Source organism: Nicotiana sylvestris, chromosome 8, assembly GCF_000393655.2.
Source record: "Nicotiana sylvestris chromosome 8, ASM39365v2, whole genome shotgun sequence".
NCBI lineage: Eukaryota > Viridiplantae > Streptophyta > Magnoliopsida > Solanales > Solanaceae > Nicotiana > Nicotiana sylvestris.
Window position 1 is genome coordinate 142,550,888 of NC_091064.1, and position 12,873 is coordinate 142,563,760.

The following is a 12,873-nucleotide window of genomic DNA, read 5'->3' on the forward strand; positions in this document are numbered from 1 at the left end:
CTTTAAACCTAAGGGTCTGCCTAAAACCTCCTTCATATAGGAATAGGAGTCCTAAATTCCTCCGGGACTGATAGGAATGGGACATGTAACAGCATGCAATAGAGATCGAGACCAACCCTCGCTTTAATTACCTTTGGAGGGCGGGAAAGGGTAGATATGGATATGATGACCGTTGCACTAATGCCATGTGTATCCCATTTTTTGAGGAGTGCCATACCGGGTATTGCATTTTGTGATCCATATTACAAACAAACCTAGGACACCCCCCCTTTACATTCATAAGTATGCTTTAGATTCTAACTCTTTTCAAAATTTCGCCTTTCAATAATTGTTTTCAAACACTTGTATATTTAAACTTAAATACCCTATCATTTGAGACCTACTTGTTTATTTGCTAAGTGAACAAATTCACAAAAGTTGTCTGGCCGTGAACCACACTAGTGGATCCTGAGGGGTGCCTAACACCTTCCCCTTAGGATAATTTCAAGCCCTTACCCTATCTTTGGTTATCAAACATAGTCGTAGATTAACCTTATGGATGCGCTAACACACCTTAAAATCGTTAGGTGGCGACTCTTCAAAAAATGCAAACCCCGTTCCCAAAAGGAATGAGTTGTCATGAACCCGATTTCCGCGGAAGGGGAAAAAGGGGCCGCGACAAGAAGGTCTTTTCAACCTAGAAGTGAATTTTAGAGTATCGGTCTATCGTCTTTGAGGTAAGTATCTTGCCTAACCTTGTATGGGGGACTTCCCCTTAGGATTTTAGTCTTCTATGTTGATTGTAGTTCATGTACGCGAGGTGACGAGTGTGTCTTCGGACTTATTTGTGGGAAATTGGCCTTGTAGGTTGTCTTTATATTAAGTGTGTATGAATGTGTTCTTGACATGACTGATTTTCCTATTTACTAGTTTCACCTCTACATTCTTAATTAGAATTAATTGCTTCATGATTCACTCTTATTGCCTAATTGAATCCTATTTGATTTAACTGAAGAATTTAGCCTCTTGTATTGTCATGCTATCTTTTCATAGCTGCTTGTCTTATTTGAGAATTATTATTTTCCCTCCTGAAATTGTTTAGTCTTAAGTGAAGCTAATACCATCTTTCCTTAAATTGAATTATCGAATATCCTTGAAATTGTCCAACATTAAAAGGAGTTTAGATAACCTATATCTTTGTGACTTGCCCTTATTTGGGACTATTTGAATCGTGTTGATTTTCTTGTTATTGTCTTGTATATTATTGGATCGTTGCTACATGTTAGTTTTCCCGTTGTTGAACTATTCCCTTTATGCCAGCATTCTTTTCTGTGGTTATTCCTCGTGTGCTGGTTCTACAGTTTCCTTGTGATTTATAGTCCTTGAGTTAATTTACTTGTTTTACCTTGTATTATTGTCATTGTTGTTGTTATATATATATTGCGGTGATGTACGAGTTTTCTGTTGTGTTGTAACCATTGTTTCTGTTGGTTGTGCTGTGTATTTACTTTGGGACTACAGAACGGTATTCCGGGAGATCTCGCTGCATGTTTACTTTGGGATTAAAGATCAGTATTCTGGGAGATCCCCATACACATTTATAATTGGGACTACAAGACGATATCCTAGGATATCCCCTTGTACTGAATATTTACTTTGGGACTACGGATCGGTATTCTGGGATATACCCCTACATATTTTGTGCTTTAGGCTTCACATAGTGATTCAGGTGTTTATGGGTCTCAAAGTACCCGTACCGCATAATTCCCATAGCCACAATAGCAGCGAGATTGCTTTAAGTGTGGAGATACTAGCCACATTGTGAGGGATTTCTCCAGATTTCGGGCAAGTGTGTCACAGTGAGGTATTCACGTGAGTAAAGGGCGCCCAAGAGGGGAAGGCCCCGCCCGCTGATGTGTTCATATAGTAGGCTTATGGACGCTATGCCTAATGATGTCATTCAGGTATAATTTTGATTTTCTATAGAGGATCACTATCTGTAGTTTATTACAATTCTGCTTATCAGGGTGAGTTCCCCTATTTGTTGCTCCACTTATGGGTGCGTTTGATAATTAGCCCTCTGTTTAGGTGTTACCCTGTTGGGAAATTCTATGAGTGATAGCCGTGTCTATCATCTGTTTCTAGTTCTTGTTGAGAGTTATGAGACTATTAGTAAATTCCTGTTGTCCTTTTCGGTAGGCTTAATATAATTTATGAGTATTTTTGGCTACGAGCTGTGATGTTTATGCTCCACTAGTGTGGGAGCCACCACTTGTTGTAATGTGACAGAATTGATCTAGTGAGAGTTTCTAGCTGGTTTGATGTGTACCCTACTTGTGATTCAGAGTTGAGGGCGGACCCTTCTGATTTCATGTGATTTGATGTGTTGAAACCGGGTTGTGTACCGCGCTAAAAGTTATATCAGTATGAGATCCTTCTAATTTGTTTATATGCTTTGGTTATTTTCTTTTTATATTGTTTTGTAGGTTAGTACTGGTAGAAAATTGTGCTTGTTAGGCTTGTTTGATAGTTCCCTTATGTAATTCTCTTTCAATATTCAGTCTTTTTTGTTTTGTGCTTCTTGAGTTTTAGATTGCGAGGTGTGTGCCCGGTGGTGTTAGTTCTGACTTGTTGATTCATGTGTTAGTCATGAGGTTTTCATGGTTCTTGTATCATCGTCAGTGTTGTGGAGGTTTGGAACGGGTTCCTGTTGAATATGAGGCTTATGGCCGTTGCAGGATTTGATTTCGGGCATGCATTATGATCAGAAATGATACTGTGGGCCTATGTATGATTTTTCACGTTGTGTGGTAGTATTATATGGGTGTTGGCATGATTTGATGTAGCTGGTTAGACTGATACCGAATATGGATTTAGAATAGGGATTTTGGAATTGAATTGAAGGTGAGAATTCTTGCTCTAAGGCTTATTGGTATTGCTACGAAGACTAAATTTCAGCTGAGATGGTGTCGTCAAGTTTATGGGGATTGGGGTGACATGGAATAACCCCTAGGTGTATGTTGGAAGTGTTCCTTCAATGATTTGAGGACTTCTAGGCGAATCTTGGCACGTTTTAGGACAAACGTATGTTTTAAGAGGGGGAGGATGTAACGACCCGGCCAGTCGTTATGAGAATTTAAGATCGGTTCAGTGGAATAAGGTCTTGAACAACTTCATATTATGTGTATCGACTTGCGTTCATGATTGAATTCAGTTATCGGGAGATTCGAAGTCGAATTGGAAGGAGGATTATAGTTTTGGAAACTTAAGTGGTGAGAATTTGATCGCAATTGGACTTTTGAGTAAACGGCTCCAAAATGGGTGTTGGGTAATCTCAACAGCTTCATATGGTGATCTTAGACTTAGGCACACGTCTGGATTCTGATTTGGAGGTCTATAAGGCAATTGGAGGCGTTTCGGCAAAAGTTGGAAAAGTCAAAGTTTGGAAAAGGGAGGAGTTTGACCCATAGTTTACTTTTGTGATATTGGGGTCCGAATGTGATTCAGAGAGTTGGAGCAACTTCGTTATGTCACTTTGGACTAGTGTGCATAATTTGGCGTCATTCCGGGTCGATTTGATAGGTTTCGGCGCGAGTTTTGGAAGTTGGAAGATTTGAAAGTTCTGAAGTTTGATTCATGGTGGGATTCGTCGTCTCGGCATTGTTTGATGTCATTTCAGACCCCGATCAAGTCCGTGTTAGGTTATATGACTTGTTTGTGTATTTAGATGGTGTTCTGGGGCCTCGGGTGTGTTCTGGGTGGGCTATGAGCCATTTTTCCCATTTTTGGAACTGTTGTTTCCTCCTTCTGATGTTCTCCATCACGATCATGAATAGGATTTCGCGTTCGCGATGTGTTGTTGTTGACTAGCTCGAAATCCTTATTCGCAATCGCGTTTAACGCTTTGCGTTCACGAAGCCCTACATTTTTCCTCTTATCATTCGTGACCACATTGTCGCTTTCACGATGAGCAACCTGGGCATCCTTCATTTTTCCTCTTCCCGAACGCGTTTCTTCCTCCGCATTCATGATGCACAAATGCCTAGGCACATAGAATATTGTAACGCCCCAAACCTGGAGAGGCGTGGCTGGCACCCGGTGCCGTACAGGCCCGAGCGAACCACTGTGTAACTCATTTGTTTTTCTTCTGTAACTATCATGGGACGACATGGCCACAACTCATAATGTATAACTATAAGTGGGCAACAGTGTATCATTGAACCATGTTTCTTAAAATATTAATACATATGGCCGTTAATGCCTCTAACATACTATACATAATAAATATGTGTCTACAAAGCCTCTAAGATTATTTGACATAGAATGGGACAGGGTACCGGCCTACCCATATGTCTGTTGTAAAACTCTGACACGATGACTTATAGATTCGCCTGCCCCCCGAATGTGGTGGAATCTTACCGATCCTTTGCTGAATGCCAATCTCGTCTACTATGAGGGATCATCAAACTGATTATCTATACTTAGAGGCATGAATGCAGCATCCCCAACCAAAGGACGTCAGTACGAATAATGTACTGAGTATGTAAGTCATGTAAATCAGTATATAAATTACATGGAAGAAACATGGAGTAAAGGACTCAACCTGTAAATTAGAATAACTCTTTGAATCATTTAATACTTATAATGTCATGCATATGCATATGAATGTCATGTCGTGCATAGGCACATATGTTCATAATATCATCAAGCCTCTAGGCATCCCATCATATCATTTCGGCCACTGTGGGCAAATCATCAACGTATACCAGCTGATCAGGTGGTAGTGCATATATAACGCCGTAAACTTTTTTCATATCCCATATACATATATATACATATATACGCGTATATAACGCCGTCTGAGTCATATTTCAGCCACTGTGGGCAACATCATCACTGTATACCAGATGATCAGGTGGTGGTACGTATATAACGCCATAACCTTTTCCCATATCCCATATACATATATACGCGTATATAATGCCGTCTGAGTCATGGGTGAATGCACATGTAAATGAATGCAACGCATGAGAAGTATGTTAATAAAATGTTTCAGAATGTCATAAGACCATTATACTAGTGCCGGCTCAGCCCCCAGGCCACAAAAGATACATAATAACACTAAAATACTCGCTAAATTCTTGTCACTATAATTCTGATTATAAACTGGAGTAATAAATAACTAGGGCTTCTCATAAAGAACAGAAGAAATTCAAAGAGTAGAAAAGTGATCAAACAGGACTTAAAGATCATGGAGAATTTTCTGGCTGAGATTTTTAATGAGATTGAAGATGTTATATATGTTTCAAACCTGGTTTCCGATTTTAGTTTCACATTTTGAAACCAACCAATGTAGTGCTTTGTATCCTGTTGACATGCATATATTCAATCTCTAGACAAATGATGGTTGCTTGCTATGGAGAATCAGTATCATATTAGTCTAAAAAGGACCTATTCAAGTTATTTAGCATTATCCAGCATAAGACTAGATTCAACTACACAAAAAATAACATTCAAAATAAAATCCTTTTGACAGCTTCTATGTGGCAGGCTTGTGGACAAGATAAACAGTTCAGTAGGACAAGATCCTGATGCAAAAAAGCATAATTGGCGTCCTTGATATATATAGCTTTGAGAGCTTCAAAATCAACAGGTTTGGAAAATTATTTTTGCCAATTTTGAGTATATAAAATCTTTACCTCAAAATTAACAGCTTGTTACATACTTTACCTCAGTTTTGAGCAATTGTGCATCAACCTAACAAATGAGAATTTTATTAAGTAAATCTAAGGCCTCGTCTTAAGATTTGGCTTTAGGCCATTTGTTATATTGAGCCGCCTCTGCATTATACCTATGATTAATATCACAAAACAAATTTTATCAGTAAGACCCATAAATAGACGATATAATAATAATTCACATAGGGAATCAAGAATATAGATACCCCTAGTATTTCTCACAGGTGATATCTAAAATGGAGTAATAGCTGAAATAGGTGTTAAGCTCAATTAATAATATAATTTCCATCATCGTTCATGTTTTATAATAATCATCCTTTGTATTTGATTTATTTAAAGATAATCTTTTGACGTAAGAAAATGGCCTTGCCAAGTTATTAGTTGAAGGAGAGGAGGAAAAATTAATATATTAACCATAATTGTAAAGTCAGTTATCCTAGAGTGGAATTAAATCGTATTAAAATCAATAAGCAGGACTATACCTGCTGCAGTTTGGAGCTCACTTCCTTTCCTCATGCAGAATATAGATTTAAAATTCTATATATAGATGTCCCAGAAATATTCTCTTTTTTTTCAACACAATTTTAGAACCATGCAGACATTTTAAAAAGTTGGATTCAAAAGAGAGTACTGTAATATAACTTCGCATAAACATATTCATTATCTCATGCACCTCTCATATGGAACCTAATAAAATTCATTTCATAGTATAGTGTATATTTGGATGACAGAAAGCTTTGAATAAAAGAAAAAAAATTGACATATATGTGTCACGACCCTGGTTCGCCCTCCGTGAACAATCGTGACGGAACCTAGTCTCTTTGACTAGGTAAGCCTAACTTTGCAGAAGATAACTAAACTTGCGGAAGTAAAACAATTTAAAAACAGAAATAAGGCAAATACAGCCTGTAAATGTGCCGCTCGGCATACACCATATTTAACTCTCAACACCAAACATAAATCCAAGACCCAGAAACCCATGAATCACAAGCTAAGAAAAGAAATACTACATGGCTCTAACTCCGGAATTTCTAATAAAGAACAAAAAAGTACAGAAGGGATAAATACTAAAGGCAGGCATAGAAAAGGGATTCCTTGGTCTGCGGACACCGCAGATGTACCTCGGAGTCTCTAAGCAGTCGCCTCCCTGATACGATCAAATAAAGAAGACCGTGAAACCACACAAGCTAGAATCCCGACCGGGCTCCGAAAGATCCAATCTCAAAAACTGGCTGGCTATGGCCTGAACATCTATCGCCATAGGCCTCTCTAATGCTGGTAAATAAGCCAAACTCCCCAAACTCGCTGCCCGGAGACTCAAAGCATCGGCCACCATATTAGCCTTGCTCGAGTGATACAATAGTCCTTTAGCAACTCCAACCACCTCCTCTGGGGCAAATTTAGATCCTTTTGTTTGAACAAATGCTGCAATCTCCGATGGTCAGTATAGATCTCACAAAGCACACCATATAAGACCCCGAACCTGTAGGCAGTATCAAAATTGGGGATGTAGTCAATGCTGTCTTGAGTTTCTGAAAGCTCGTCTCACACTCCTCTGTCCACTGAGACGGAGCACCCTTCTGGGTCAATCTAGTCATGGGGGCTGCAATCAATGAAAACCCCTCTACAAAACGACGGTAGTAGCCAACCAAACAAGGGAAACTGCAGATCTCGATAGCTGACGATGGTCTGGGCCAACTCTGCACGACCTCTATCTTCTTCGGATCCACCTGAATACCCTCACTCGATACCACGTGGCCTAAGAATGCCACTGAATCCAACCAAAACTCACATTTTGAGAATTTAGCATATAACTTCTTCTCTCTCAAAGTCTGAAGCATAGTCCTCAGGTGCTGCTCATGATCTTCCCGACTTCGGGAATACACCAGAATATCATCAATAAAGACAATGACGAATGAGTCAAGATACGACCGAGACAGACTGTGCATCAAATGCATAAAGGCTGTTGGGGCATTGGTCAACCCAAATGACATAATAAGGAACTCGTAATGACCATATCGAGTCCTGAAAGCAGTCTTCGGGATATCTGGCTCCCGAATCTTCAACTGATGGTATCTTGAGCACAAATTAATCATAGAAAACACCCGTGCGACCTGAAGCTGGTCAAACAGATCATCAATACGAGGCAAAGGATAACGGTTCTTCACTGTAACCTTATTCAACTGGCGATAATCAATACACATACACATAGAACCATCCTTCTTCTTCACAAACAAAACGGGAGCACCCCAAGGTGATACGCTAGGGCCAAATAAAACCCTTATCAAGCAATTCCTGTTACCTATCCTTCAACTCAAGAGGATCCATATGATACTGAGGAATAGAAATAGGCTGAGTGCCAGGCAACAGATCAATTCCAAAATCAATATCTCTATCAGGAGGCATGCCGGGAAGGTCAGCTAGAAACACATCAGGAAAATCCCGTACTACTGGAACTGAATCAACTGAAGGGGTATCAATACGGAAATCCCTCACATAAGCTAAATATGCGTCACACCCCTTCTTAACCATATGCTGAGCTTTATGAAAAGAAATGACTCTACTGGGAGTGTAATATAAGGTACCTCTCCACTCAACACGTGGTACACCTGGCATAGCCAGCGTCACGGTTTTGACGTGACAATCAAGAATAGTATAATGGGGCGACAACCAATCCATGCCCAAGATAATATCAAAATCGACCATACTGAGTAACAATCGATCGGCTTTGGTCTCAAAACCAGTAAGACAACAAAATACGACCGATAAACGCGGTCCACAATGAGAGAATCTCCCACAGGAGTAGAAACATAAATACGGGAACTCAAAGAATCCCGAGGTACACCCAAATGCGGAGCAAAATAAGAAGACACATAAGAATAAGTAGAGCCTAGATCGAATAGAACCGATGCATCTTTGTGGCAAACTAGTATAATACATGTGATGACAGAATCGGAGGCAAAAACCTCGGTACGGGCAAGAAGGGTATAGTATCTGGCCTGGCCTCCCTCTTTAGGGTGACCTCTACCTCCATGACCTCCACTTCTAGCTGGCTAAGCAGGTGGGGTAGCAATTGGAGCTGTGATCATAGCCTGAGAACTTTGCGGGGCATGCTGTGGCTGGGAAGTCCGTGGAGTTGCACTTCTCCCAAGTCTAGGGCAATACCTCACAACATGGAATATGTCACCACACTCAATGCAACCTCGCGGCTGATGTGGCAGTGGGAACTGTGCGGTACGAGTACTCCAAGACCCCTGAACACCTGAAACACTATGCGAAATCTGAGATGCAAACTGAGCTAGCTGGCCTATAAAACCTCTACCATACCGTACTCTTCCTCTAAAATAAGGACCAGTGGGTCTCCCTAGTCTACGAGGTCTACTTACTCCCCTATACTCTCCCTCCTGACCTAGTCTATCCTCTCTTTCCCCGACCCACATGTCCCCTACTCGGCGAGAGGTCCTCACCACCCGCTTAACTGGGACCATAGGCTGTGTCGCCATGACACCTGTAACCTGACCAATGGAAACTCGCTGCTCTGGAGTGGGGGCAGCGGGAGTCTAGGTCCCTTCCGTGACCTGTGAAGTAGTTGGTACAACCTGAATAAATCCCGCCTAAATCAATATACCAAACATGGAGTAGTAGTAGCAATAGTCGTGTCCGATGCCTGGGCTTTGGCTGGAACTGCTGGTGGCTCCTCGGTGGTAGCTCGCGTGGGTGTTCTAGATTCACCGAGTGCGCGTCCTCGGCCTCTACCCCGGACTCGACCTCTGACGGCTCTCGCAGGGGGGCGCGGGTGTCTGATCTTCTCTGGTAGTATGTGTCCTCACCATCCGTGAGAGAATGGAAGACAGATTTAGGATTTAGTGATGTCAAAAATCTCGCACGACAGGGAAATCAAATGAAGTGGAATTTTCCTAACGTTACATAGCCTCTCGTAGATAGACTCAGGGAGGGGACCCTTACGGACAAGCGCAATATCAAGCCATCTCGTGGCATCAAATCTAGTCCCTCAGCCTCATATCAATCAAGCCACCTCGTGGCATATATATCTCAGGCCCTCGGCCTTATAAGTAATATCAACAAGCAACCTCGTGGCGTACATATCTCAGGCCCTCGGCCTCAAATCAGTATCAATGTTTCCTCACAACTAGGCCCTCGGCCTTACTTAGTCAAAAATATTCACAAGCCCCTCGGCATTACTAAAACAGTAAGGAAATAGTAATAAAAATCCCTGAAGGGTTCAAATAGTTGGCATGAAGCCCAAATATGGCAATCAGCCTAAATATGATGATAACATATAAGTTTCAGTCAAATACGCGGTAAAATCATCAATTGGGACAGACCTAGTCACAATCCCCAATATGTGCAATCCGGGGTTTCAAATGCTCAGAGCATCATTTACAATCATTACTTATCTCGAACATGCTAAATCTCTAACTCACGACGACTTTGCCCCTCGAATCGGCCTCCACGCGCATCGAATCTATCCAAAATCAGAACGAATACATCACAATATGCTAAGGGAACAAAGCCCAAGCAAAAACAATGGAATTACTAGAAAATTCCAGAAATTGGTCAAACCCGATCCCGGGCCCACATCTCGGAATTTGACAAAATTCACAAAACTAGAATCCGTAAACTCTCACGAGTCTAACCATATGAAAATTATCCAATTCCGATACCATTTGGTCCTTCAAATCATCATTTTATATTTTTGAAAGATTTCACAATTTTCTTCCCAAATTCCATCCCAAATCACAAATTAAATGATGAATTCAATGATAGATTCAAGTACTCTAGCCAAATCTGAGTTAAAATCACTTACCCCGATGAATTTCTTGAAAAACCTTCAAAAAATTGCCAAAACCCGAGCTCTCTAGGTCAAAATGTCAAATAAAACCCAAAACCTCGTATTTATAGAGTACCCCACAGATTTCCACCTCCGCGGACCGCACAAAATCGAACACGGTCCGCACCAAACCAGTGCGGTCCGCACAAAAACGACTGCAGCCGCACAGGCTTTCCTCTGTAGTGACAGGCTTTAGTATTTAGGTCATACCTTTCGCTACAGATGTCCAAATTGCGATATCTTTACCTTTCTGGAAACTAGACACGAAGGGCTACAACTTTCGTTTTTGAGTCATCTCAAAATCCTTATAGATCAAAAGATATGAGCTTCCGAAGTAGAACCAGTGAAATGTTTCCCACCACGGTCGCACAGCACCTACCGCGGCCGAACTTAATTTTGTGTGGACCGCGTGGGTGGGTTCCGAGGCCTGCAACCCTTCTGAACCTTCTACAGCTATGATTTTCGGCCTAAAACATCCCCGAACCTACCCGGAACTCCCGGAACTTCAAATCAATTGTACCAACACATCCCATGACATCGTTGAAACTTGTTCAAAACTTCAGAACGCTCACAACAACATCAATCACCAATTTAACATAGGATTCAAGTCTAAGAACTCCAAAAACTCTTAAATTATGCTTTCGATCAAAAATCTATCAAATCTCGTCCAAATGACCTAAAATATTGCACACACATCCCAAATGACACAAAAAAGCTACTGTCACTCTCGGAATTCCATTCCGACCCCTATATCAAAATCTCTCTTGTATCAACTTCGCCAATTTAAACCTAAATCTTCTCTACAACTCCAAAACCCATTCCGATCCTCCTAAGTCACAAATCACCTCCCGAAGCTAATCGAACCATCGGAACTCACTTCTGATCCTTTTAACACTTAAGTCAACATCCGGTTGACTTTTTCAACTTAAGCCTTCTTAAAAGAGACTAAGTGTCTTAAACTTCACCAAACTCAATCCGGACTTGATCCGCCCAACCCGAAACCACAAAAAAATGCGGATAACGAATCATAAAGAAGTTGAAATGGGGAAAATGGAGCGGTAACTCATGAGACGACTGGCGGGGTCGTCACATCCTCCCCAACTAAAAAAAACGTTCGTCCTCGAACGAGACAAGAAACATACCTGAAGCTTCGAATAGGTGAGAATATCTGCTATGCATCTCCCGCTCGGTCTCCCAGGTAGCCTCCTCCATGGGCCGACCTCTCCACTGCACTTTCACTGAAGCTATATCCTTTGACATCAACTTCCGAACCTGACGACCTAAAATAGCTACTGGCTCCACATGAAAGGTCAAATCATCATCCAACTGAACCGTGCTGAAGTCCAAAACATGAGACAGATCCCTGATATACCTCCGGAGCATAGAAACATGAAATACCGGATGCACACTCGACAAGATGGGTGGCAAAGCAAGCTCATAAGCCACCTCCCTAATCCTCCGAAGCACATCAAAAGCACAATGAACCGAGGACTCAATTTCCCTTTCTTCCCAAATCTCATAACACCCTTCATGGGTGAAACCTTCAATGGAACCTTCTCGCAAACCATGTAGGACATATCACAAGCCCCTCGGCATTAGTAAAATAGTATTTCTCAGCCCAAAACATCATTTAAATTATCATTTAAGTCTCAAAACGGAGTAATAATGGTTGAGTAATAAAATAGTGAAAAATAACATGACTAAGTTCAATTAGTAAGTCAAAACAGTAAGGAAATAGTAATAAAAATCCCTGAAGGGTTCAAATAGTTGGCACGAAGCCCAACTATGGCAATCAATCCAAATCATGATGATAACATATAAGTTTCAGTCAAATACGCGATAAAATCATCAATCGGGACGGACCTAGTCACAATCCCCAATAATGCACGACCCCACAATATCTTTCTCCATTCTTCTCCACCAATAGTGCTGCTTCAAATCCTGATACATCTTCATGGCACCCAGATGAATGGAATACTGCGATCTATGGGCCTCATCCAAAATCAGCTCCTGAAGCCCATCCACATTGGGCAAGCAAATTCGGCCCTGCATCCTCAACACCCCATCAGCACCGGTGGTCACATCTCTAGCATCATCTTGCTGAACTCTGTCCTTAAGGACAAACAAATGCGGATCATCATATTGGCACTCTCTGATGTGATCATATAATGAAGACCGAGAAATCACACACGTCAATACCCCACTGGGCTCCGAAATGTCTAATCTCATGAACCGATTGGCCAAGGCATGAACATCAACTGCAATAGGTCTCTCCCAAACTGGAATACATGCCAAACTCCCCAT

General features: G+C 41.3%; 1 protein-coding gene across 1 annotated transcript; it reads right to left on the reverse strand.

Moving 5' to 3' along the window:
• Positions 1-12,432: 12,432 nt before the first annotated feature.
• Positions 12,433-12,873, reverse strand: LOC138875773 (uncharacterized). The gene has a single exon (XM_070154639.1). The coding sequence runs from the start codon at positions 12,871-12,873 to the stop codon at positions 12,433-12,435; it is 441 nt and encodes a 146-aa protein (XP_070010740.1).